Genomic DNA, 27,807 nt, shown 5'->3' with positions numbered 1-27,807 from the left:
TAGGACTAGTAAATGATAATAAAGAAATCTGCGTAAAAACGCTAAAACGAAAGCAGCAAATGAAAAATAAATGAACACTCTTCTTTTACTTAACCACCTAAAACATGAACCTTGGTTGAAAAAACCAACCATTAAAGAGAATCTGAAGAGAGAATCATATTGTCACATCACAGGTTTACAAATTAGATTTTGTGCAAGCTCCATGAATTATTATCTGAAATAAAAATATGAAAAGAAGGTAGTACACTACAGTGTACACACCTTTTTGATGCACCTCAGTGGACTGTGTTGTGCGTCATGCAAAGAAGATATGGAATTATGTAAAGCAGGGGTTCTCAAAGTGGGTTCCACTGGCTTTTTCTGCCTTTGATAGTGAAGATGGACAAGAAAGATGGAGGGAGAGACATGCAGCAAAGGTCATCATGAACGGGACTTGAACACGCGACACGCTGTGTGGCATATTAGACTTTGTTCTATATCTTTTTTTTTACTATTTTGAAAATATATATATATATATATATATATCAACTAGCCGATCTACATTGACACGTGAGCTTGTAGATCGGCTATTTGAACTATTGTAAAAGCTTTTAAAAAAATAGTAAAACAAAATGGCAAATAGGTTTAGGGATATAGGAGTAAGTGATGGTGCAAGATAGAGATCAGCCCCTGATCTTTAGTCTGTTATCAACCTGTGTTTAGCCTAATAGTGGTTCCTTCCTTGCCTGTTATTTCAGATTGGTAATCTCCATTTCTCCTGATCATATTCAAATCTTTGTATCCTGGCTCTCTGTATCCTACTTTGTAATAATTGTAGGCCATTACTGCTTTGTGACATTGTTCATTTTAACTCTTGTTTTTATTGTTGTAATTCAGTGTGAAATGTATCTGCTACCCCTATAAAAAGGTTTTATGCATACATAACTTGTTTCCTTTATGAATTATGTATTAAAAAATAATATCAATGTGGTTATTTGTCCAATTGTTTTCAAGTTCACCTTTCCTTAGAATCCTGCCAACTACATCACATTGCCTGTTTCTTGGTGAAGTCGATGCAATATGAGCACCCGTGCACCCGTGCACACATCCGCATCGTTGACGGCAGACTGCTGGGCGAGCGCTGGCGCTTTGGCATGGGGGGTCAGATCAACATGGAATTAATTCTATACTGGTCATATAAGGAGCATGAGTCTTGAGTGTACAGGGTTTGATGAGGTCAGATATAGGTCCACTCCATATACATATGGAATATCAGAACAGGTCAGCTCCATACAGTATATGGAGATCTAAAGGTGGTAGCGGGGACATTCTTTTGAATGCACAGCGTTTGATGACGGCCCATGTTTGGCCGGGCCTTCATTTTCAGGCCTGTTGAGAACTCTAGTTTTCGCCGGCTGCCGGGCGAGGCTGGACTAATAACTTTGGGGCAGGCCTGTCTAGAGTTTGAAATTTGAATGGACAGGTATAAGTCAAAAGAGAGACATCGAAGAGGAAGGATGGATGGGGACGGATCAACATAATGGAATGTCAGGACAGGTTCTGATATATATCCATATATGGAGATCTAAGGGTTTGAGGTTTGAGGTCAGATGTAGAGTTGGCTGGCCAATATTGATGACATCAGAGATCTCCATAACTACTTATGTAGTTAACTTAACTCTACGACAGCACGCCGCATTTACTATGACATCAGGGTCTCCACATCTCCATCCCTGATGATGTCACATGATGTCACAACTTAAGACCTCGGCACCATATATGGGGGCTTGCCTGAAGATCCCCGCTATGAGGCTGGCCAAGCCAGGCTACCCACTCTATACTGTGAAATGAATACAATAATCAATCAATTAATCAATCAATCAACTCACTCTGCAGGCTGCAGATCCGGTCAATAACCGGATACAGTGTGCGGGCTGAGCTCTCTGAGCCCGGATATGAGCACTTTTTGGACCACATCTCGTTGTCGTCGCCGATAGTACCGCGTCGGTCCCTCCGCGATTAGCTTCGTTGCCAACATGAAGGCACACAGGGAAGCTGCATCTTGTTTTTCCTCCACTGCTTCTTGTTGCTCTTCCTCCTCCATTGAGATAAAAGAATAAACCTTCAGTGTTTATTTCTCTTGAAGGCAGTGAGTGGCTCTTATTTGGACTCTTGACATACACGACAAACTGTTCACATTCTGAGTGTGTGTGTGTGTGTGTGAGAGAGAGCTTTGTTGTGCTAGCCTTCTGCTAGCTTAGCTTCGTTAGTTAGCCCCGCGTTAAGACGCCGAGGCTAACCTCGTTAGCTTTAGCATGTGCTGTTGTGTGTGTGTGTGTGTGTGTGTGTGTGTGTGTGTTGTTCAAAGGTAGGCTCTGTTCACTACACCACCACCCACCCTAGACTCGTTCATTATTTAGTTTGAATTATTCGGAACAGACTAACAGTCGCTTGCTAGCCACAGAGTTTCTGGAGTTAGCATTTAGCCCTGAGCACAACAAACCCAAAATTCTGCATATTGTTGTCGTTTGGGATACAGGCTAGGAGGGCACTGACTAGTGACTATGCACATCATATTTGCTCTTAAGTAAAGTAAAGTATACAATTCTATTCAAAGGAGCTTTATTGGCATGAGAAAACATACGTTTTCATTGCCAAAGCAAGTGTCAAAATACAATAAAAACTGTTGCAAATGGGGAGTATATACAGTTGGAGGGGGTACAGCATTTTTACATGATGTGATTGTGAACATGCACGGTACATCATTATCAGACTTGACGAGATTTAGCCTCTCAGACCCAAGAGCAAGACTTTGAGTATTGTCGTTGTCGTTGGATAAGAGTTTGACCACAATGCATGCTCTGCTGTATTGATGTGGCCCCATTAGGAGAGATAACAGGCAAATGTTGATACAAAAAAAGTCTACATTAAGTTATTGTTACAGATGTGTAACAATAACTTAACTCTTGAGACCATACAATGAACGGGTCCATTCGGTTTCATGATGTTACGCTCTCAAGAGTTAAAGATCTATAAGGGTCCATTAGCTCTGGTCCATAGCTCTAATGCCATTGCTATGGACCAGAGCTAAGGGTCCATTTGGTTAGTTACCAACTCCCCATCATTTAGCTAGGGACCCCCTGAAGGACCACTGGTTGAACTTGAGACGCCACTGGTCTAATATTCATTTAAAACAGTGACATGATATTTGTTGTCCATGTCGACTCCACAGTGAAATAATCACTGTCCCTCACTCACCACTTGTGTTAAGAGACTATATACGTCAACCTGATATAATGTTTACAAATGAGCCGTGCCGACACTGACTGTGCGTGAGTGGCTTATTGAAATAATATACATATATTTATTTATCCATCATTCTCAAAGGAGATGACGATAAAATTAACAGCTGCATTCATTTAAAGTCCTGCAGAATGTGATGGGAGATTAATCAGCAAACGGTAAATCGGTAAACAAAACTCGGTATCTGCCGATTCTAATCGGTATCGGTCCGATTAATCAATAGGACCGTCTTTACAGATAAACAAGCCCAAAGTAACAGCTTGAACAGATCTACAAGCTCACAATATTAAATATATGGTATTTCAGTTAAATGTGACTTGCTTAAGCCTGCAGTGCAGACACCCTGTTACATGTCATGTATTACATCGGTAATATCGATTATCAGCCATAACGGCAATTAATTATATCGGATATTGATATCGGCCAAAATGTCTACTGATAGACTGACAATGTTCTTTGTTTACTGATTATCCTTACCTAGATCACTATTTATATGCATTTGAATGTATTGCCTTTGTGTTGTTCTGGCTTACTGTAAATTGCTCTGGATTAAGAGCGTCTGCTAAATGCCTAAATTGTAAATGTGAAACTTAACTGTTGCTGTGGTCTCGTTCCAGTCCTGCAGAATGTCCAAGATAAGGCGGAAGGTAACAGTGGAGAATTCGAAGACCATATCGGACAGCAGCAGCACCACCGCCGCCCCCAGCAGCAGCACCAGTAATCCGGCAGCAGCAGCACCACCGTCCCGCCGGCCCAGCGTGTTCGAGAGACTCGGCCCCAGCACTGGGAGTAATGCTGTTGACGTACGTACAGCTTATTGCCATTATCAGTCAGGGCAGGGGGCCTTGGAGATACTCAGGATACTCAGGGGCCCAGGCTGACTGATTTGCTGTTGCCATTTTCTCTTATTTTCTAGGAAAACAAATAATACGCTTGACTTAACCTGTGTATTGTGAACACAGGCACACGCTCCGTGTTTTGCTTCACCCTTTTGCCATTGCATTTGTGGCACTCTAGGCTTGCTGTAGAGTAGACAGATCTGTGATGCTGCACAATACAGACACCTGTAGAAACCAAGCCCCCAGGGAAGCTCTCCAGGGTTGAAGCACTCGGCCCTAGTGGTTAGAGCGTGAACTGCAGGCGGACCCGTGGATTCATGACGAGGAAACCCCGTGCAGCTGGGCTTTAACATTGAGCGCTTGTTTGCACTTCCGCATTTGACCACCAAAATTTGGTGGTCAAATGCGGAACTTAGTAGACAGTTCTTCCGGGTGCTTCAAAACGCCACTGAGTAACTTCCACTGAAATAAATAGCGGGGGGGTGGGGCTGTCGCTCCGTTTTGGTCTCTATCCTTTTATTACTCTATGGTAGAAACGGTGTGAGCAAAAAAAGGATTGAAGCGTATCACAACCAGAGAGCGAGTCCTCTTTCTAATGAACTGACAAAGAATGCAACCTCTCTTGTGCTGGGAGTTTGTTTAAAAGGGATTATATGTGGAAATATCCTAGTCTGGAAGGCTGGACAAGTGCTAATTGACTAATTGGCATCAGGTGTGGCCCATGGCGCCTGCTAGCATTTCCTCTGACCAAGTGTACCAGACTGCCAGTCCAGTCCCCACACATTTCTATCCTGATGGTAGGGTTGTCTGCCACTGAGGGGATTACAAGTTCCATACACTTTGTTTTGCAACACATATATTTGCTTGTATATGTTGAAAAGGATTCAAAGAATGAATTCTCCCACATAATAAGTGAAGACGAGTCAGTGTTCTTCTGAATGTTCTGCACTGCTCTTTTATCTTATGTGCTTCATCTGATGTATACGATGTGTGCAGTTTTGTGTGCGCATTTGAGGAAGTTATTGTAGCTGATAAATTGATAATGTAATGGCGTGTTTTTTTATATGCCAGCAATGATGACAGTAACAGTGTCATTAGATATATTATGTTGGTCATTCACACATGTTTTTCTTTTTTTGTAATTTAGAATTATTTTAGCTTGACAAAATTATGTTAATCATTTAGATGCCATGTTTATGGACAGATGCTAGGTGTGATGTTTACCTCGTGTCTTAGTTGCTTTTGAGTCACTTCATTCACATTGTTCTCTCTGTAACTCTAGTACTCTACAAAGAGTCTACATATCATCGCTGTTGGCTAGAAACCTATCTCCATATTTTAGATTTTTGTGTTCCCCCTGTAAACGCCCTACTTGATCATACTACAGCTTCAAACAAAAGCATCAAAAGTAACAGATCCACAACAAGCTTGTACATCTGTTACTTTTTTATCCTGAAGTGAAAAGTAACAATTTTAGACATTAAAGGGGATGGTAATGGGACTTACTTTATAGTTTGTTGACTAGGATGTGGATAACAGAGCATCTACTAAATGCCTGCATTGTAATGAATGCCACTGTGTGTGTTTGTGTCATTCTTCAGAGTCATTGTAGAAATTGGTTGAAAACCGGTATTTGCAGTTACGGCAACACTTGTCGCTACACACATGGAACTCAGCCACGGGGCAAGGGATTTAGTTTTAGCAGGTAAGGTGATCATTCCAACTTGCATTCCTCTCGGTTTTTGGCTTTTAATTATTCTTGGTCCATCCTACATGCTTTATTGCTGTCTCACTGTGTGTGTGTGTGTGTGTGTGTTTGTGTGCGTGCGTGCAGCAGGTCAGCAGAGAGACCCACTGGTGATCTGCGGGAGAGGATGAAGAACAAGCGACAGGATGTTGACCCAGAGAATCAGAAGCGAGAACTAGAAGAGCCCACATCCCCTACAGTTAGAGTGAGTTTACTGTCCTTTAGTTTAGAACTAGAAGAGCCCACATCCCCTACAGTTAGAGTGAGTTTACTGTCCTTTAGTTTAGAACTAGAAGAGCCCACATCCCCTACAGTTAGTGAGTTTACTGTCCTTTAGTTTAGAACTAGAAGATCCCACATCCTCTACAGTTAGAGTGAGTTTACTGTCCTTTAGTTTAGAACTAGAATAGCCCACATCCCCTACAGTTAGAGTGAGTTTACTGTCCTTTAGTTTAGAACTAGAAGAGCCCACATCCTCTACAGTTAGAGTGAGTTTACTGTCCTTTAGTTTAGAACTAGAAGAGCCCACATCCCCTACAGTTTGAGTTGAGTTTACTGTTCCCTCCATACACTTTGCTTTTGAATTCTGTCAAATGTGAACTGCAAGTTGAGACATTGTATTGACCTTCAGTATCGGGCTGTCAGTGCACCAATTTGATTACAAACGTAACATTTGTAAAAGAAAAAATAAATACATTCTAGATAATTATTCTTCAAAAACCATATAGGGGTTAAGTGTGTGTGTGTGTGCGTGTGTGTGTGTTACAGAAGAGAGATTCGTCCAGAGGCCGACACAGGGAGAAGGAGGACATAAAGATAACGAAGGAACGCACGCCTGCCAGTGAGGAAGAGACCGCTGAGTGGGAAGGCAACCGAGAAGGTTTGACCGACTTCCTGTCTGTCTCCCGCTCTTTATCACACGACGGACAATCATAGCTTCAGGTCGGATCTGTGGTTCTCAAAGTGGGGTCCGGGGACCCCCTGGGGATCAACTGTTTTGGAAACAAATTCTTAATAAATTAAAAATGTTTCTCTAAAATCTTTTCAGATGGGGCTCTGTGGCCAAATGCAATGTCAATGTGGGGGTCCTTCCTTGACATGAAAATGTTTGAGAACGCCTTTCTAAATACCGTACCCCTCCCATCCCTCCCATGCATCAACTAGCAGCACCCAGCACTTTGTAGTGCAAATGTTCCCCAAAATTATCATAATTTGAACCGGTAAGCACTTGGAATATAGGAGTTGAGGCATTCAATTTCGTTTGACTTGGTTCCACAGATAAATATAGTAAAAATAGCCAATCTACAAGCTCACAATGCCTCACGTTTTTGCCTCTTTCTTATTTTATTAATTGGCCAATGTTTGACCAGTTTTGATAGTATAGGTTGTAGATTACTTTTGAAAAAGCAATGTATTTTTTTATTATTATTAAAAAGGTCTTAAAAGTCCGTAAATTGTCACTTCACTGTTGTCTCGGGACCCCCCCCCCAAATCATGTGGGGAACCCCAGGTTGAGAACCACTGCTCTAGAATGCTCTTACGTTCGTTGTCTGCTCAACTGTATGCTTCGTTTTTTCTTTAGACTCTGACATTGGCGACTGCCAACTACTACTGTCTCTACATGACTGTATGCTTTGGGTTTGGGTTTTTAGACTTTGACATTGACCACCATGAGTTGTCCTCGTGTCTCTGAGTGACTGTATGCTTTGGGGGTTTATTTAGACTCGGACATTGGCGACTACGACTACGAGTTGTCCCTGGAGATGAAGCGGCAGAAGATCCAGCGTGAGCTGATGAAGCTGGAGCAGGAGAACCAGGAGAAGAGAGAGGAGATCATCATCAAGAAAGAGGAGCCGCTGACCAAGGCACGCACCAGCAGCTCCAAGGTAATGTCCAACTGGTTGCATTACTGACCAACTAGTAGCATGTCCACCAAGGCACGATCCAGCAGCTCCAAGGTAATGTCCAACTGGTTGCATTACTGACCAACTAGTAGCATGTCCACCAAGGCACGCACCAGCAGCTCCAAGCTAATGTCCAACTGGTTGCATTACTGACCAACTAGTAGCATGTCCACCAAGGCACGCACCAGCAGCTCCAAGCTAATGTCCAACTGGTTGCATTACTGACCAACTCGTAGCATGTCCACCAAGGCACGATCCAGCAGCTCCAAGCTAATGTCCAACTGGTTGCATTACTGACCAACTAGTAGCATGTCCACCAAGGCACGATCCAGCAGCTCCAAGCTAATGTCCAACTGGTTGCATTACTGACCAACTAGTAGCATGTCCACCAAGGCACGATACAGCAGCTCCAAGCTAATGTCCAACTAGCAGCATGTCCAAGGTAATGTCCAACTAGCAGCATGTCCAAGGTAATGTCCAACTAGCAGCATGTCCAAGGTAATGAGTTCTCAGTCGCCACGACTGACTTCAGTCATCCAGAGTCCAACATGACTCTATATTCATACTTAGTTGTATGCCGGTGTCGTCACTGAAAATTGCAGATTTACAAGCTCTTTGCTTTCTGTTACTACAGAACTATAAACGTGGGGAAGCAGCCTTTAGTTTTTATGCACCACATATCTGGAACGAACTGTAGAAAACTGCAGGTCTGCTGCCACTCTTATATCTTTTAAAACACAACTAAAGACTGTTCTGTTTGCCGCTACCTTTGATTGAGTTACTTTTCTTTTTTCTTTCCCTTCTGCACTGTAACTATCTTTTATTTTTAATTGTGTTTCCTTTGCTTGATGTTCTGCGTAAAGCACATTGAATTGCCTTGACGTCGAAATGGGCTATACAAATAAAAGTGCCTTGTCTTGCCCTGCTCTCAGGTGTCTCCTGAGCGCTCCAGCTCCAAGGACTCCCCCTCGTCCCGGAAGTCAAACGGTTCCCCCAAACACAACAAGAGTGGAAACAAAACCCCAGGCTCTGGGAAGAAGGAGAAGAAGATATCTGTGTCCTCCCCCGTGTCAGACTCCGCTAGGTTAGGAGGCTGTTTCTCTAATAATGTGTGTTCCAGTGTTTTTTAGACCGCTTTCGCCCTGGCATTTTGGGTGAACTACTCCTCCGTTGTTTATGCAGCTTCCGTGGGAGGTTGTAGTTCAGTGGTTTAATGATTTCCTCTTTATCCAGGTCCTCTAAAGGGAGCCACAGCAAGAAGAAAGGTCCACGTACCCCCAGCCCCCTTCCCCTGGTGCCCCCCGCCGACCCCCTGCCGACGGGGAAGAAGCACAAGGGCAAGCACAAGAACAAAGACAAGTCTGATGAGAAGACCCCCAAAGAGGGGAAGGACCGTGGGAGAGATGCTGAGAAACACAAGGAGAAGAAGGAGAAACGAAGGTACTGATGTTTAGACTTAGATAGCATTTTATACAGACTTATAGCATGTTACGTAGATAGCACTAGAATTGCATTTTATGTAGTCATAGCACTTTATGGTATATATGAATAGTATAGTATGTATAGTTTATATGTATAGTTTCATTATATAGATATTCCACTGTTACGTTCTTAGCTTACGCACGTTTCATGATAACTACTTTTTATGTATGTGATGTATTGCCATGCTTTTTGTTCTTGCTTAAAGGGTAAGACCACTTTTGTAGAGGTTTGGGTTGTGTAGTTACCTTGCCATGATGTAACTCCAAATGTGGACAAGAAATCAAAAATAATTTCTCCAGTGATTAGAAATTGATAATTCAAAATATGCTCCTCATTGACTTACATTGTACGCTGAAACAGCTCTCAAAATCACTCTTTTAGTACGTAAACAAACACAAACAAAGTTGTTTCAGACAATATAGAGCAACACCAAAACTCATGTGGTTTTATTTCTTCATAAAAATGGTAACTTCCTGTTGATTTTACTATATGAAGATCTGGATCCGGATCCATGGATCCAGTCCGGGTTTTCTTCTGAATAAAAATGGACAAATCAACAGGAAGTTACCATTTTTATGAAGAAATAAAACCACATGAGTTTTGGTGTTGATCTATATTGTCTGAAACAACTTTGTTTGTGTTTGTTTACGTACTAAAAGAGTGACTTTGAGAGCTGTTTCAGCGTACAATGTAAGTCAATGAGGAGCATATTTTGAATTATCAATTTCTAATCACTGGAGAAATTATTTTTGATTTCTTGTCCACATTTGGAGTTACATCATGGCAAGGTAACTACACAACCCAAACCTCTACAAAAGTGGTCTTACCCTTTAATGTAAATCGCTCTGGATTAAGAGCATCTGCTAAATGCCTAAATTGTTTAGAGTTGTTCACCAGTATCGGAAAAGCTGCCGATACTGCCTAAAATGCGCTATCGGCGACTCTGCGAGTATGCCAGTCTGTGCTATTCCGATACCACGTCATTTATCACATGATGATATTTCAAGCATTTTTAATGCTTCAGTTGATGTTGCACGACTGTCTTACTGTTCTATTTACATTATTATTTTTACTAACTTGTAGCTGCACATTAACAACTATTAATGGAATTTGTATTTATTCCTGGATCAGTGGTTCTCAAACCTTTTAATTACATTGACCCCCATAACTCTGAGAGTTCTGGTCTGTAACTTTGAGAGTCTGTAACTCTCAGAGTTACAGACCTGTAAGGGTCCATTTGTGTCCATTTGGACACTCAGAGTTACAGAGTCTATTTGGAAATGGAACCCTCTCAAGGAACCCAGATGATTGATGGATGATTATTTTGGCGGGTCCCCAGTTGAAATAGGAATATTTTGGTGGATCCCCAGTTGAAATATTTGGGGGGTCCCCAGTTGAAATAGGAATATTTTGGTGGATCCCCAGTTGAAATATTTGGGGGGTCCCCAGTTGAAATATGATCATTTTGGGGGGTCGATGCCTGAAAAGTTTGGGAACCCAACCCTTCCTTGTCTTAAACAGATGTTTTTATGTGTGTTCTTTCAGGGACCGCTCCCACAGCTCCCACAAGGCCAAGCGGTCTGTGATGTCAGAGGAGCGTTCAGGAAGTGTGTCGTCTCCCTGCAGAGAGCTGTCTCCTCCTCCGGCCAGGAAGAAATCCCCCTCCTCCCCTAAAGCCTCGTCCCAGAAGACCCCCGTGCTGCCCTCCCCTCCTCGCAGGTCAGCCAAGTTTTTATTTTACATTTTTATTATAGCTAATTATTGTCCAAAACGGACTTTTCAGGATTCAAATTCAAAATTGGCAAAAGTAGCAGATCTCCAAGCTTCGATGATTTTGTGTGGTCAAGTAGAGCATTCATTTATGAAAAACATCAAACGTGTGAAGTGAGGGGTCATGTTGAATGAAGCATCATTTTGACTTTTAGAAGCCTGCACATATGAGTCACTTTCATTCATTGCACTAAATCAGGGGTTCTCAACGTTTTTGGCCGGGGACCCCCGGAAATGCTTTGGCAATGTCTCGGGGACCCCCGCCCCGCCCCCTCCCGACCCCCAATATAAATTGACTGCTACAATAACCTTAAACCATTTTGGGCGGGAACCCCTTTTGGTGTTTTAAGCATTGTTATAATTTAGCTATTGAAAAATAGCAGATCTACAAGCTCATAGCGCGCCACCGAGTGGCGCGCTACGAGCTTGTATGTCTGCTATTTTTGAAAAAAAAGTGAAAATATTATTATTATTTTTTTTTTTGGGAAATAATTTGGGGACCCCCTAAAATAATTTGGCGACCCCCCGAGGGGTCGCGACCCACGGGTTGAGAACCCCTGCACTAAATAGACAAATCCACAGAGAGGTGCCCTGCACGCAGCCATGTTGTTTCCTGTAGGCGGCTGCGGTGAAAAAGCAGCTACAGCTACAGAGTGAATGGGAAAGTGACAGCTGTTCGTCTGCTCAAGTTACTCTTTTACCTGCTTCTTACTAACTTTACAAAGATGCCCAGAACATCGGGACAAACCTGTTTAGTTTATGGCTGCTCCAACAGTAGTGGCAAAATTCAACTTTGGAGAGAAACGGAATGGCAAATACATAACCCTCTACTACCTCTACAAGCACCCGCCCGAGTGTAATTACGTTTAGAAAGCTGCTCAGTGGCCCCGTGGTGGCTCAGACGAAGCAGTGCACTGAGGGCTGCTGAGCAGCTTTTGTCAGTAATTACACTACTTAATGTGCAACGAAATTCCGGCGGCCGCTAGTATTTGACATTCAGTTGAAATGTGTTACTACTGTTAGAGCAGCCATAAACTACACCGGTAAGTCCCGATGTTCTGGGCATCTTTATAAAGTTATTAGTAAAAAGCAGGTGAAAGAGGAACTTCCCTTTCACTCTAGCTGTAGCTGTTGGTGTGTTTCACCGCAGCCGCACCTCTCTGTGGATTTTTCTATACGTTACGAGACATCTCAATATTTTGGTCCAGGGACCACCAGAAGCAAAGATCTTTCTGTTTGGATGTATGGGCTGTCAAGGCCAGAAAGTAGTTTTTTGCCACTTGGTAGACGAGGCGTTCCCGTATAACGTCCTGGTATGATGATGATGTCACGCGCATACCCTCTATAGCTACAATCTAAAATGACACGGATGCTTTCCTGGTGTTAATATGTTCTCTTCTGTTCCTGCAGGTCTCCCAGTCCCCCTCACCGCCAGCGGACGCCCACCTCCCCTCGCCACCACTCTCCTTCCTCCCACTCTGGTTCGTCCGCCCAGAGGCACTCCTCGCCGTCTCCGCGCCGCCGGGGCCGCTCTCTCTCCCCGGCCTACCACCACCACCGCAGTGGGGGCGACGCCCCCACCTCGCCCCCGGGAGGAGGCTCCAGGCGCTCTCGCTCGCCCCTCCCCTCCTCGTCTCCCCACCGCCGCTCCGAGCGGTCCAGCCCGGCCGCCCGGCGACACTCATCGCAGGGCCGCGAGAGGAGCCGTGGCGAGAGGGAGAGGAGCCCGCCGCCCGTCCAGGAGCGCAAGCACGAGCGCAGGGATGGTAAATGTTCCTTTAAATGTTCGCCGTTTGCAGCTCTTCTATTCACAGTTATGGATTTATATCTCAGGTCAGGACGATAATCCTTATCATTTATCGTGATGAAAAGACAAATAATCGTATCGCAGTGATTTGTATTTTTGGTGAAATTGTCCTCTGTCATACACTAGGATGAAATAGCTTTTGTTGAGCTGCAAACGACGCGACGTCCTAATTTGAACCAGTATGGTTTTCTTTTTTTTTTAAGTAACAAATTTAAAACCAGGGACTTTAAAACTCATTCAGACATTTAAACATTTCTCCAGTTGTGCGTGATTGTGGTTATTTCCTGTTTAACCCATTAAATCCAGCAAAGCATCTGTGTGACTTTAACCATTATTTTATACTTTGGCTATTCAAAAATAGAAGATATACAAGCTCATAGCGTGGCACGTAATTTTTGAAACAAACAAACAAACAAACATTTAACTCAAATCCTTTCTTCTGTCGGGTCCCTGTAACAACAGTGGTCAAAATACACATCATTTTGGGGGTTCTTGACATGAAAAGGTTTGAGAACTACTCATATAGCAACATACATACATCAGAAAACTGTTAGGATTTATTAGTAATTTGTAGAATCTTCTCAGGTTCTTCTCTTTATACGTTTCTCTGGTTTTCCCCGCTGAACAGAAAGCCGCAGCAAGCGCGAGAAGGACGGCGGCCGTGACGACTACGACTCAGAGCAGGCCTCGTCCAGAGACGAGCGCGACGCCAAGGACGGCCGCGAGCGCCGCGACGGCCGCGAGCGAGGGAGGGAGGCGTCCCGCGCCGACCACCGGGACCCCAGGGACGGCAGGGGAGCGGAGACCCGCTCCAGCCGGGAGTCTCTGGAGCGGCGCGAGCGCGACAGGGAGCGGAGCGACAGGGATCGCGACAGCAAGGACGCCCGGGACAAGGACAGGGACAAGGACAGGAAGGAGGAGCTTCCACCTCCTCCCCAGGAGGAGAAGGGCTACGGAGGGAGAGGTGCTCATGGGGGACGAGATGACGCGAGGGCCGGGGAAGTCCGGTCGGAGAGGAACGGCCGAGGGAGGGGACGCGCTGCCGACACGGCGGAGAAAGGTTGGAACAATTATTTGAGATAATTGCGATACGTTTTTGAATAAAACATTTTCACCTGATTGTGAATGTGAACGTGAAATAATAAATAACAGATGGCAAAATACCATGATTCCAAAAATCAGCCCCCATCAACCAAGACAGTTATGGAATTTTCTATTATTGAGCATCGGAACACACATTTCACTTTTAATATGTCCATTCATTTCACGTTATATTCACATATGGAATCTCATCTTAAATATGGGGCCAAACCCCTCTGTGTCGTCCGTCAGACTGCAGATGGACACTTAAGATATCTTCCCAAATCTCGCAAGAGTGTGTTGATGGGATAGAGAGGTGGATAACAAAGTAGATTTTCTTATGATTTGTCTCGCCAAAAAAAGGCATTTTAGTATGAACTTCTTGGACGTGAGCCATGTGATGATTGGGTCCAATATTTAGTTCAGTAACGATGGAGCTAAAGAATGGTTCAGGAGCTGTGTTCACGTTCATTCTCCCATGGAATGAATAGACTCCAACCTGCTTCCCGTCTCCGTAAAAGGTGTGTGCCCACATCACACAGACGGGTAGTAAACCGGATCCTGTGTCTTGCTATTTCCGTCTTGGCCTTTATTCACGTTGTTTTGTGGTTGCTAACCAAAACAAACACGATAGAATATGTCGGATGAAGATGATTCTAAAAAACTGTATTTATCAACGGGCCATTTACAAACATAATCATGCTCTATATTTGGGCGACCAACAGTCTTAGAGAAAACACTGTCCGATCGCTAGTTATTGACGTCATCGAGTTGAAACGACACTGATTGGCCATGCAGATTTTCAACCGAGTCTTCCCCGCCATAGACGGCGCCACCAGACCTGAATCGCCAGAACATATTTTTGAGGGGCAGCCCGTGGCTAGCGATTCAGGGGTTGGAACTAAGCTAGGATGATTAAGACTCACTCAAAGCACCACATGGCTGTGACATCAATGTGTCTTTCCCTCTTCCATCAGGCTCCAGCAGAAACTCCCGGGGCTCTCAGCTGGAGAGCAGCCATGACAGCTGGGAGTCGCGGGGTGGCAGCGTGCGCGAGAAGAGCGCGGAGCGCAGCGCCGCGGACCGCGGCTCAGAGAGGAGCTCGGAGCGGGACCGTGACCGCTACGAGGGCGACCGCCGGGAGCAGGGAAGAGACTCCTCCTACGACAGGCGAGGAGGAGGCCACGATCGCAGGGACAACCGAGACAGAGGTAGGGAGACTTGCAGGGTTCATTTTGATTGAGTTTTAGTCAGTATTTTGTGTCTTGTTGACAACTCAGGTGTTGAGTGCGTTTAGTTTCTACATAGCACTTAATACTGGGACTATGGGTAATGCACAGAGCCTATTATGTATTTGAAAGTTGAGGTCTGTGGCCTGCTCTCAGCATGCACAAGAAATGGCGCTCATCTGCCCAGTAACATGCCAGATTAGCTGCACACACACACACACACACGCACACACACAGAGGAGCGAATGCATCGCCTGGTAGAGATGAAATGGCGTACAATGTGCTGAACAGCAGACAAATTCAAAGGGACATGCCATTGGTTGTTCTTAACCGAATGCCTTGTGTTTCTTTCAGAGCCAAGAGCGTCTTCTCCCAGTAGGCACCAGGGCAGCAGGGAGGAGTCGGAGAGAGACGACAGGAGGGACGAGCGCCGTGTGGACAGAGCAGGCGAGGACAGACGGGACGACAGGGGCCGCGACCGTGACAGAGAGCGGGAACGGGAGAGGGAGAAGGAGAAGGAGCGCGAGAGGGAGAAGGAGGCGGAGAGGGAGAGAGAGCGGGCCAGGGAGAGGGAGCGCGAGCGAGAGACGAGGGAGCGTGAGAGAGAGAGGGAGCGCGAGGAGCGCGACAGGGAACGGGAGCGCGAGGAGCGCGACCGTGAGAGGAAGGAACGAGAGAGGGAGCGTGAGCAGCGGGAGAGGGAGCGGGAGAGGGAGAGGCAGCGGGAATGGGAGGAGCGGGAGAAGGGACGCGAGGACCGCCGCGACAGAAGGGACGACCCCAGAGACGAGCGGGCGGTGAGAGACGCCCACGAGGAGCGCAAAACCAGGCACGTATCAGCAGAGCCAGCGTAACTCTGACCTTTGGTCATCGCTGTAGCTCAAGACTCCTTCACATACATAGCCTAATCACCATGGGCTGTGGGGCGCCAGCGGAAATGTGACTGTATGGTCCGACGAATGCCTGTAGTGAAAACGGGGTGGTAAAATGATATTCTGTTGTGAAACAATCTGTTTAAAATGGTCCCATTATTTGAGGTGGTCAAACTAACAATAGTTTGACCACAATAATGTTAAATCCTCCAGAAAATCCTAATGATCTTGTATATTTCGGGGGTGTGCAGAATTTAACATCCTTTGTCTTTGAATTGAAAGTTCTGCACAAGCTGTCAACAACAACACACTGATTTTACCACACCGTTTACTGCAGACATTTGTAGGAATGTCTGTACCTTTTAAAGTTACATTACAATGTTAGAAATTGGGACAAAATTAACCCATATTCTCCCGCCTTCCCCAGTCCTGGATGGCAACACTGTGACCGTGTGATGTCACAGATAGGTCTCGCTTGCCTTTCGTAAGACTGCAGCCATTCTTTAGAATTCACTGTAGGTCGATACAATGTTTTAGCATGAAATGATAATTTTGATGTTTTTTGAACTATATGTGGCTTTACGTACCTGCAGAGAACATTGGTCAAGATTGCGTCAACTCAAGACCTGTGACATAACTTGTTTGGAATGCATGTTAGCAGCTAGATAGTAATATTCTGTAAGCGACAAATCATAATATGGTCTAAAATCTTTGAACTTACCCTCGTTTTTGGGAGTGTGTGTGTATATACAATTGTATATGCTCAGAAAGCTGGCTTATATAAAGACACCATTAATAAAATATAAAGTTTAAGCTATAAAGTCACCGTTATTGGTCACCATAAACATTGCCTCATGTTAAAGGGCTTTCCTTCTCTCATCCCTTTCCTTCTCTCCCCCTTTTCTCTCTTCTCCTCAGTCGTAAGAGGCACAGGGTAGAGAGCAGCCCCAGCCCGCGGCCGTCTCCCAAGCGGGTGGCGCGAGACCTCACGCCGGGAGACAGCGACGGCTACAACAGCGCCGACGAGAAAACTGAGCGCCCGAGTGGCCGAGGGCAGGCCAAGCTCCACCCCCAGCCCCTCCTCCCCAACCCAGTGTGTCTTCCTCCACCTGACAGTAGGGACATTATTTATTAAAGGGACACTCCTTTTCTCTTTGGAAACGCACCTCTTAAAGGGAAGTAGGCATGTGTGTGGTTGTTTGGACTAGTCTTGATAAACAGTGCTGCTCTCTTGCTAGTCGGCACAGAGATGCTAGTCTGTTAAACCTTTATTTATTACTGTAAGTTTATGGCAGAAAACGAAAAACGAAAATCCCACAGTAGTCGCAGCTACTCGACTCAATTTCAACTCAAAGTTATTTTGCAATGTTTTGTGACGATAACGAGAGAGTACACTATGTGTGTGTTTGTGTGTGTGTGTGTGTGCGTGCAGGTGGGGACAAGCATCGCCTGCTGAGCCAGGTGGTCCGCCCCCAGGAGCCTCTGCTCCGCACCCCACCCAGCGCAGCCCTCCTATTGGACGAGAGGCCTGGCCGCTGGAAGGACGAAGAGCGACGCCCGGCAGTACCGGGCGACAAGCGGGAGGGCCGCGGTGGCGGCACCCGCCACGAGGAGGAGCGGGGCAGGGGAGGCGACCGGCGAGGAGGAGGAGGGGGGGAGCTCCTCCCCTCGGACGCTGGAGGCCCACTCCTCCGCGACGCTCGCAGCCACATCAGAGACCAGCGGGAGCCCAGCCCCCCACCGCCAACGCCGCCACCCCCCATCACGGCCGCTGCCTCCATCCTGCCCAGCGTGGGCCCCGAGGAGCCCCAGGGTCATGAGGAAGGCAAGAAGAAGACCAAGTCTCAGAGGAAAGGTCAGAAGAAGGGCCGCAAGGACGAGGAGGCGGGGGGAGCCCCCGCAGGAGGTAGGCCCTGTCACATTATGATCATCTAAAGCAGTGGTTCTCAACCCTGTTCGGCATTTGAGCCACACGGACCACCATTTGATGAGATTTAGCCTCTCAGACTCAAGACTTAGAATATTTTGTTAATGTCAGACTCAAGACTTAGAATATTTTGTTACTGTTGGATAAGATTTTGTCCACAATTCCATGCTGTATTGATGTTGTTCGCATTATGAAGAGATAACAGGCAAACGTTAATCAAAATAACAATAGTCTACGTTCTCTAATTGTGTAGACTTCTTGTAAATTAGTACTACAGATGTTTAACAATTATTTTACTCTTGAGAGCATAAAATGAAGCCAAATGGACTTGTAAGGGTCCATTTCTTTTCATTGTACACTCTTATCTTTATTTGGAAAGTAGAAAATATTAAGTGTCCGTAATTTTTCTTTGTATATTCCAGTTATTTGTCATCTCTGCCCCTGTGCAACTTTTGATTACGAAACCTAAATCAGAAAAATAAATGTAATTTCTACTCCTAATGGTCCAGTGACAAAAACGCATAAAATAAATTAAAAGATTTAATGGGAATAACATTTCGGTCTTTGAGACTTCATCAGGTCATCGGGTTATCTCGTTTTAATCGTCATGTAAAATGTCATAATCGTTTCATTAATAGCCCTAATTCCCGGAGGAGGAGCAGCGGACCGCTTCAACCCCGAGCCCCCTGGAGCCAGCTGTCCACCCGGGGCAGACGGCGGCGGCGCCCCCCCGCCCCCCCCGCCGCTGCTGCACTCCCCCCGCAAAGGCCCCAAGAAGAAGGCCCTGGAGAGGAAGAGGAAGCGCGGCGGAGACTCGGAGGTCTCCGACGAGGACTCTGTGGCCGCGGCGGCTCACCAGCCCGCGGGGAAGAGGAAGCGCGGCCCGCGGACACCACCCCCGTCCTCCTTGAGGTCGGATCACCGGGCGGTCGCTGTCCCGGGGGCCGCCGGCAGCGGGGGAGGCGGCGGCAGCGTGGAGCCTTTGACACTCCCCAAGATCGACGCCAACTTCAGCGACTGGTCGGACGAGGAGGTCGGGGAACGGGCAGGAGGAGTAGGAGGAGGTGGGTTTGTCAGTTATTACCGCTACATAATCGTCTGATCGCAATTATTTGAGATTATCGCAATTATTTTGTCATCATTTGACCGTTTCAGTATATTTTAAAAGGCAGAAATGGCAGATCTACACGCTTGTCGATCTGCTATTTCTGTGTAAAATAAGTGTAAACGTATTTAATATGTCAAGTAATTTATTTGTCTCTTCATTTTAATTAAAAGGCAAAACAGAAATGTAATATGTATTCATTCACTGTTCAATGCCAACAACACAATTCTTTATTAGCTTGACAATTAATCGTTACGGTGACATTACAGCAATAGGAGGAGGCGGCGTGGAGACGGCCATGGCCAGCGCCCCGCCCCCCCTCCCCGCTGAGAGAACCCCCGCTGAGCAACCGAGGCGAGGGGCAGCAGCAGCAGCAGCAGCAGCAACAGCAGTAGTAGCAGCAGCAGCAGCAGTAGCAGTAGCAGCAGCAGCAGCTTCAGTAGGAGGAGGAGGAGGAGGAGGAGGAGGCCTCCTCCAGGCGGGACGGGACCGTGCCAACCGGCCCCTCATCGCCCCCCTGCTCCCCCAGGAGCCTGCCATGTTGCTGCCAACCCTGCCCCCGCAGCCCCTCATGTCCCAGCCGCTGCTCCGCAAGCCCCCTCCCGAGGTGGGGCAGCGCAGCAGCAGCATGGGCAGCAACCAGAGCCGCGGCGCCGCCGGCTCCCGCCGCCTGCGCTCGCCCTCCAGCGAGTCGGCCCACCGGGTGGGCGAGGACCCACAGGGGCCCAGGTCCCGGCGCGGGAGGCAGCAGGGCGCCAACTCCCGCGACAGGGAACGCGAGAGAGAGCGGGAGAGGGAGCGCGACCGGGAGAGGCCCGTGGTCGGAGAGCCGCCGGGGGCGGAGAGGAAGTCTCGCATCGACCAGCTGAGGAGAGGAGAGCCCAGCCGGAGCACGTCTTCAGGTAGACACCCACTGTGATGCTTAACCCATTAAGACCTGAGGCCCATTCTACAAATGTCTTCTAAATCAGAACAGTTTTCTGGAAAAACTTATGTTGCTATATCGGTGGTTCTCAAAATGTTTCAAGTCAAGGAGGAACCCAAATGTATTTGACCCACCATCTCAAAATATAACACTAGTGTTAAAGGTTCAAGGTTGTGTTTTATGGGTTCATCTTGTGTTAAAGCTACATAATAGTAAAACCTTTAGCATCAAGGGCTCCTTTCATATTGTTCCACAAGTTGCACATTAGGACTTGATCATACAAACATTTTCATTTTCCATTTTAGTTTAAACCCCTGAGCCACTGCTTCTCTCTGACAGATGCTAAACTTGAAGTCCGTCTCTGTCTCTTGGCTCTTGCAGATCGCCAGGACTCGCGCAGCCACAGCTCCAGACGCAGCTCCCCCGACTCGGAGCGGCAGGGGCGCTCGCGCTCCCGCGCCGGCTCCTTCGACAGCCGCGAGAGGGAGCAGTTTGAGCGGGAGAGGGACAGGTAGGGATGGGACATTGGGTCATGACATGACATGTCACGATTATTGTGGCAATAATAATTGTGATGACAGATATTGTCGTTTTATGCTTAAAACTTTAAATGCCACTTTATCAACCACTTGAAACCCCAGCATCCCTATTCTGGGTGCGAACGTTTGCGAAAAATAGCTGATCTAGATCTGCAATTTTTGGTGAATCAACTTGTGTAGGGTGAAATAAGAGCGTTGAATTTGCAGCTCAACAAAAGCTAATTAATCCTAGCGTGCGGCGGAGGACAATTTCACCATGAAATAAAATCTCCACGTTACGACTATTTTGGGCATTTTTTTTATTATCGCAATAAATGACGATAGCGAACGATTGTGGTCCCATCATGCCTACAGGAAGGACTTCCGTCCAGGGCAGCAGCAGCAGCAGCAGGCTGCCCCTCCTGCCCTGCAGCAACAGCTCCAGCCACAGACCCCGTTGCTCCTGCTGCCGCAACAGCAGCCTCCTCACCCCCACCCCCATCCTCATCCCCATCCCCAGCACCCACAGCACCCACAGCAGAGGGACTGGGAGCCCCCCGACCCCCGAGAGTGGGGCGGCGCCGGCGGCGGACGGGACCGCCGCGAGCCCCTGCTGATGCGGCCGGGACGAGAGCCCCTGCTGAGGGAACGCGACATGCGGGAGAGGTAGGGGCTTGTGTCAGCAGTTAATAACCATTGTAAGACCTGGGCCTGTATCTACAAAGTATTTTCTAAATCTAAATTCTTCTAAATTGGTAGTTCTCATTCAACATTTGTCGTGTCTAGGACACCCAAATTGATATACCGGTATTTATTTGCCCACAGACCCCTTTCCCCATCTGAAAATGTGTTGTGTTAGGGACCCCCAGAAGAGGAGATTTGTGTTAAAAATCTGAAGATTTTTAGGTTCCGGTTGTTTAACCCATTGTGGATGGGACCCCTTTTGGTGTTTTAAGGATTATGTTATACTTGTTATACTATGTTATACTCTTTGAAAAATGGTGAAAATGTGGCGCACATCTTTGAATATATATTCTTTCAGAGTGAACGTTTTTAACTCAAATCTTTACTTCTGGGGGCGGGGTCCCTGGAACAACATATTTTCCGATGGGGACCAAATACAGATAATTCTGGGGGTCCTTGACATAAAATAGGTTGAGCACCACTAATATAGAAACAGGATTTTCAGAAAACTTTGACATTATCATCTAAGACATTATTTTACAATCGGCCTCAGCTCTAAATAGGTTAATGACGGCAAAATAAAAAACAATAACCACAAGTTAAGTCAAATGTCCTGATCATCGTGACAACTCTGTCTCTCTAGGGAGAGGGACCGCCTGCTGCCCGAGGGTCTGCTTCTCCAGCAGCAGCACGAGAGGGAGCGTGAGAGGGAGCGCGGCGACAGGCCCGACCGCGAGAGGGAGAGGATGATGATGATGATGGACATGCCGCCTCACGGCGACCCCAGGGGCCCGCCGGGCATGAGAGGAGCAGGTAGGCCTGTCACAATTACTACATAATCGTCTAATCGCAATTATTCGAGATCATCGTGAAAATTAGTTTTGTGACTTTCGCCATAATCGTCAAAAATGTTCATACATAAAAAAGCTGACATAGCAGACCTACAAGCTTATGATGTGTCATGAAAGCTATTTCTGCTAGTTTACCCTTTTTTAAGTATAAAAATAATGAATATGCCAGTAATTTTGTCATATCTGCCCTGTGAATGTTTTGATTACCAGGCAATTCTTTATTCATGTGTTCCAATGTTCAGCACCAAAAACACAATTTAATCTAAAGTAATTTGTGTGACAATTAATCCAAATCAATGTAAATGTGTAACGGCGACAGCCCTAGGAGGAGGAGGAGGAGGAGGAGGAGGAGGAGACATGATGCTGAGGCCCGACTACGAGCCCCTGTTGCCCAGAGAGGCCTTTGGTCTGGAGGCCGAGCGGCCCGGCAACAGTCACCACCACCCCATGGCGGAGCCGCGTGAGCTGGACAAACAGGACAGTGTGGACGGTAAGTCAACAGCAGTGGTGGAAAATGTACTCAGTTAGTATCAAATACTGCAATCTAGAAATATTCTGTTACAAGTAAAAGTCCGGAATTCAACATTTACCTTTACTTTCAACATGTACTTAAAGTACCAAAAGTAAAGGAACTAATTATGCAGAATGTCCCGTTTAAAGTTTTCAATGTATAATAAGTCTGTGAAAATAAAAGATCTACAAGCTCACAAATGCGTCGCATGTGAGCTTGCGCACATCGGCTAGTTTCAGATGCCCAAAAATTTACTGTATATAGGGCTGAATTGGTATATGTATGTTTTGTAATAATAATCAAAATTAGTAGTTACACTAGTAGCTAAAATGAATGTAGGGGAGTAAACGTACAATAATTGCCTCTGAGATGTAGTGGAGTAGAAGTAAAAGTATTGGTAATACTCAAGTAAAGTACAAATATCTCAAAATTGTACTTAAGTACAGTACTTAAGTAAATGTACGTAATGTTCTGTCCTAACTTCTGACTTAACCAAGCATCTCGTTTGGAATATTAGCGCTTCTAAAGAGAGATCAGACGAGGTACATTATACCTCAATCAATCAATCAATCTTTATTCATCACATACATATTAAAAAAAGTTGTATTTCTAAAATGCAGTGAAATGTATGTACCTCCCGTTTTTGGGGGGAAATGGTCGGAAGGGCGGGGCTTTTCAGAGTAAAATCTGCCCATCTGCTTCGCACTCTAGTGTCTTTATTCTGAAAAAATCACCGGCAAATACACAATTGCATACTGTGTATACTGTACACACAGAAGTGTGTATACTGTAGGTGGGCAGAGAGAAAATATAACCAGAGTAGTCATACACTGCATTCTCCAATTGGGTCACCTGAAATGACTAACCCTTGTTTGCCCTTTGTTTGGTGTCTCAAAAACATAAAGGAAAACTGGCAGAAATAGACTTGCTTGCTGCATAAATAGTTCATGAAGACTCCTTAGACGGACACTTAAGAAAATGGTTTCATTTTATTTTTTAATTATCATAAAGTGCTCTCAAAGTGAGGTTAAAACTAGCAAACATTTGTGTCCTGAGACCTTTGTCAGTAGTCGATCATAGCCACACAAGTTGCTCTTATATGGCTCTAAATCGGCTCTGCTCAGGTGTCATCACCATAGCAATGGTGGGGAGTGGACATATTACAAAAATAAATCTAACAGTGTTACAGTTGAAATGTTACTCATACTGTGGGGGACGCCCTGGGGATGCCTCAATGAGCTCTGGGGAGTAGAATTATACCGTAGAATTATTATCGTGGAACAATCCCTAAAAAGACAGCAGTGCAACTCCATGCTGGCTGTTGGTCCGCCCGGGGGATTCTCCAGCCCGCCCAGCCTTACATTGTCCACGTTGTGTCTCTTTCTTGTCTCAGGAGAGGACGACGGAAAGGAAGACGACTGCCAGTCGGCTGCGTCGGCCGGAGAGGAGTACGAGCCGATCAGCGACGACGAGCTGGACGAGATCCTGGCCGACAGCCAGAAGAAAGAGGACCAGCAGGACGACGACAAGATCACAGGTACACAGAAACATCCAAAACAGTTTCCTGAAACATGTATGTTTCTATGTCAGTGGTGAAAGATGGATGGAGCCCGCACACCATATTATTTGTTAGGTCAGACTAACAAATAAAGAAGTATTTTTTTTTTGTACCACATATGGTGTGCGGGCTCCATCCATCTTTTAAACTGAAGTCTCTTTAGCCCAGCACCCACCACGATGTGTGTATTCTACGTCCTCTCTGTCAGTGGTGCTCAAACCTTTTCATGTCAAGGACAATTATATGTATTTGGCCACGGACCCCCATCTCAAAATATTACTTCGTTGCCAGGTCCTGTGGAATGAAGAGGTGTTGTTGTTTATTGCGTTGCCAGGTCCTGTGGAATGAAGAGGTGTTGTTGTTTATTGCATTGCCAGGTCCTGTGGAATGAAGAGGTGTTGTTGTTTATTGCGTTGCCAGGTCCTGTGGAATGAAGAGGTGTTGTTGTTTATTGCATTGCCAGGTCCTGTGGAATGAAGAGGTGTTGTTGTTTATTGCATTGCCAGGTCCTGTGGAATGAAGAGGTGTTGTTGTTTATTGCGTTGCCAGGTCCTGTGGAATGAAGAGGTGTTGTTGTTTATTGCATTGCCAGGTCCTGTGGAATGAAGAGGTGTTGTTGTTTATTGCGTTGCCAGGTCCTGTGGAATGAAGAGGTGTTGTTGTTTATTGCATTGCCAGGTCCTGTGGAATGAAGAGGTGTTGTTGTTTATTGCATTGCCAGGTCCTGTGGAATGAAGAGGTGTTGTTGTTTATTGCGTTGCCAGGTCCTGTGGAATGAAGAGGTGTTGTTGTTTATTGCATTGCCAGGTCCTGTGGATGTGATCGACGTGGACTGGTCCAGCCTGATGCCCAAGCAGAAGGCGGAGGCTCGGACCCCCGGGGCGGCGCTGCTGCGCTTCACCCCGGGGGCCGTGCTCCTCAGGGCAGGCGTGTCCAAACGGCTGGCCGGCCCGGAGCTCCTTGAGCAGGTCAGGGAGGTGTGCAAGGCCGAGCTGGATGACCCCAAAGGTAAGCTGGAAACATAACCTAACAAAAAAGAGAGAAAAATAAAGCCTGGCCGAACAAGTGTGTTAGCGCTGGTAAATAAATAATGAACCTTCAATAATCATCAACTTGGGGAGGAAAATGCGTGGAAATCGATTGTAAAAATAATATATTTATATATATAATATATTAATATTTTGATTAGTTGGCGTGGCTACAGCACAATGTTTTACAGTATAATGCATGCTGATGGTATTCGACACCGGACAAAAGACAGATCTACTTCACCAGAACATTATTGGATTAACTGAGATATTCACTCAAACATTACTGTTGTGCCAAATAACCGAAGGATCAGCCCTACTATAGTAAATGGTTTGTATGTCCTGTGAAGCGCTATTTAAACAAGAATGACTCGGTCACAACTGCCAGGTGCAACAAGCTCTTGTAGTGCCCGTTTCCTTTGTTTCCGACGTTCTTTTGTTGATTCACTCACTGTTTTGTTATGGCTTTCCTCTAGCTCCAGTTAGCTCATAACATCCTGTTATGAGCGGCGTTCAGAGTATCTTTTTTCTTAAACTTTTTATGCTGCTTATTGGCTTAGAGGCAGCCAATCATGAAAAAGTGTCCTTTACAGTCGTCAGTAGTGGTGCGCGCAAATGTAGTCCAGGTGCTTATCAAGCACATGGCGAAAATACACTGTTTGTGTAAACTAAAGTGTGCCGTTCTCTCCGTTCTTCCAGACGCGGAGAAGCTGTTTGAACACGATCTGGGAGCTATGAACATGGCCGCTCTGAAGAGGCGCGTGGAGAGAGCGGGATTGCTGAGGAACCTGGGACCCTGCTGCAAGGCCCTGTGCGCCCGCAGAGACTTCCACATCCGCCGGCAGCTGCTCAAGAACGACAAGGTGACGGTTACTCTCTCACCCTTTTAAAAACAGTTTTAAACCCTTTTCATATCGGGGTCCATTTTATTCTGGGTTTGAGCCACGGACCACCATTTGATGAGCTTTAGCCTCTCGCGTCATTCAAAATACGGTTGCACGGTGTATACGATTCCGCTTATTACACGTCTACCTAATTAACACTTCTTTTGCCCTGGAATTTTTCATAATAAAGGCGCTAGAGTGCCTAGCAGATGAGGCAAATTTTACTCTAAAAAAGCCCCACCATTACCCCCTAAAACTGGGAGGCATAATCGTCTGTTACTACCGTGCACTGTCACATCTAAAGACTCTAAAGTCACCACAGTGCCAAAACTACTAGTAACTGGTGTACTGACCCTGGTATTACTGTTCTTAACTGACCAGCCAACTGGCCTGACCTGAACCCCACAGAGAATCTATGTTTTATTGTCAAGAGGAATGTGTGAGACAGTAGATTCAACAATACAACTAAGTTTAAAGCTGCTATCAAAGCAAATCTGGGCTTCCATAACACCTCAACAATGCCACAGGCTTATCACCTCCATGCCACGCCCCATTGATGAAATAATTTGTTTAAAAGTAGCCCAGACCACGTATTGATTGCAAAAAGTAACATACTTTTCAGATGGTTGACATTTCTGTATTATACACATTTTTTTGGTTTGTTTTGGTCTCATAAAATATTCTAATATTTCGAGACAGGATTTCTTGATTTTCATGAGCTGTATGCCATAATCATCAAAATTAAATATTTCACTTTATGCACAATTTGAATTATATTACGGAAGAAAATCAACTTTTCCACCATATTCTAATTTTTTTAGAAGGCCCTGTAAAGCCGTAGATTCAGAGTAAATAAGGAAGATTGTTGGCCAGTAAACCAGGAAGTGAATGGCTGCGCCGCAAAACAGCTCCGGGACGGACGAGCAGGGCGTTGCCTAGCACCCGCAATCCGCGGATTTTAGCGATTGCGTTGTATATCATTTAAAAAGGACCTAAAGACGTGTCCACATGTCCGAGGCATGCTGCGGTTTTATTTGAGAGGTTGTGTGGACACGTCTTTACTTTAGCATCTAATCTGTGCTCCATGTGTAGGGTCTGACCAAGCAGTTGTACCCCAGCACTCCCGTGGTGGACAGTGACCTGCTGCAGCTGAGCATGCGTCTGTTCAGGAGGACCATGGCCGGCCAGCTGGCGGGGCAGGAGAGGGCCGACGGCGGCGACGTAGCAGCGGCGACCCCTAGCTGTAAACCCGCCGCGGTGAAGGCCGAGGTTTGCCTGTCCTGAGAGGGGAGGGTGTGGCCTCAACATAGTAAAAAGAAAAGAAAAAAAAATGCATGAAATCAAAAAAACTGATAAATCTTTTTTTGTCCTTTTTAACAGTTTAGATTTTTCCTTGTATTTAAATGATGGGAAGAAAAGAAAGCAAACGCAGTTAGTTTTTTTGTTTTGTTTTGTTTGCAGTCCGTGCTAATCTATATTTGTCTCCGTCTCTCTTTTGATTGAGTGGCGAGTGCTGTGTGCCATAGAGACTATTTCATATGTTAGCCTATGGAGGTTTACAGAGGCCTTGTATGTTGAATTAAACGAAACGTGTACAGGAAAGACATAAAACAAACCCTGAAATAATGTCTTCTGTGTGTGCATTTTATACATTTTAGATGAGCTTTGTCTATTCCCCGCTGTTCTTAACCATGTTAAAGTGCTCAATGTTTTGCTTTGTCGTGCTTTAAGTTACAAACGCGGACGTTGCATTAAAAAGGTTAGAGATGTTTCATTTCGTCCCGGTAATGGTTCTATTGCTTTT

At 45.8% G+C, this 27,807-nt stretch overlaps 1 protein-coding gene across 6 annotated transcripts; it reads left to right on the top strand.

Annotated features, from left to right (window-relative positions):
* The first annotated feature begins 1,984 nt into the window (after window positions 1-1,984).
* On the top strand, window positions 1,985-27,775 carry zc3h13 (zinc finger CCCH-type containing 13). 6 transcript variants are annotated; one of them, XM_079495740.1, is made up of 25 exons: window positions 1,985-2,128; window positions 3,900-4,085; window positions 5,723-5,826; window positions 5,959-6,073; window positions 6,637-6,748; window positions 7,591-7,754; window positions 8,705-8,856; window positions 9,006-9,212; window positions 10,800-10,973; window positions 12,435-12,790; window positions 13,460-13,891; window positions 14,889-15,122; window positions 15,495-15,969; window positions 16,931-17,127; window positions 17,445-17,918; window positions 18,578-19,015; window positions 19,323-19,946; window positions 20,351-20,480; window positions 20,863-21,153; window positions 21,815-21,984; window positions 22,342-22,512; window positions 23,927-24,070; window positions 24,899-25,099; window positions 25,819-25,982; window positions 27,096-27,775. In XM_079495740.1, exons 2-25 carry the CDS (start codon window positions 3,909-3,911, stop codon window positions 27,285-27,287), a joined length of 5,898 nt encoding a protein of 1,965 aa, XP_079351866.1. In that variant the 5' UTR covers window positions 1,985-2,128; window positions 3,900-3,908; the 3' UTR covers window positions 27,288-27,775. The 6 variants fall into 6 exon arrangements, with proteins under 6 accessions (XP_079351866.1, XP_079351865.1, XP_079351864.1 ...); XM_079495739.1 differs by having other exon boundaries at window positions 5,956-6,073; window positions 18,578-19,003; window positions 19,314-19,946; XM_079495738.1 differs by having other exon boundaries at window positions 5,956-6,073.
* The last annotated feature ends 32 nt before the right edge of the window (window positions 27,776-27,807 follow it).

This window comes from Electrona antarctica, assembly GCF_951216825.1.
Source record: "Electrona antarctica genome assembly, chromosome: 24".
In the NCBI taxonomy this organism is placed as follows: Eukaryota; Metazoa; Chordata; class Actinopteri; order Myctophiformes; family Myctophidae; genus Electrona; species Electrona antarctica.
Note: the sequence above shows the minus strand (reverse complement) of the source record. Positions and strands in the feature narration are given on the sequence as shown.

Excerpts from the sequence above, each read along its gene's own strand:
- zc3h13 (XM_079495738.1), top strand. The coding sequence starts at position 3,909 with ATGTCCAAGATAAGGCGGAAGGTAACAGTGGAGAATTCGAAGACCATA. Across the intron at positions 8,857-9,005 it reads CCCGTGTCAGACTCCGCTAG|GTCCTCTAAAGGGAGCCACA; the intron begins GTTAGGAGGCTG and ends CTCTTTATCCAG. Across the intron at positions 15,123-15,494 it reads CAGGGACAACCGAGACAGAG|AGCCAAGAGCGTCTTCTCCC; the intron begins GTAGGGAGACTT and ends TGTTTCTTTCAG.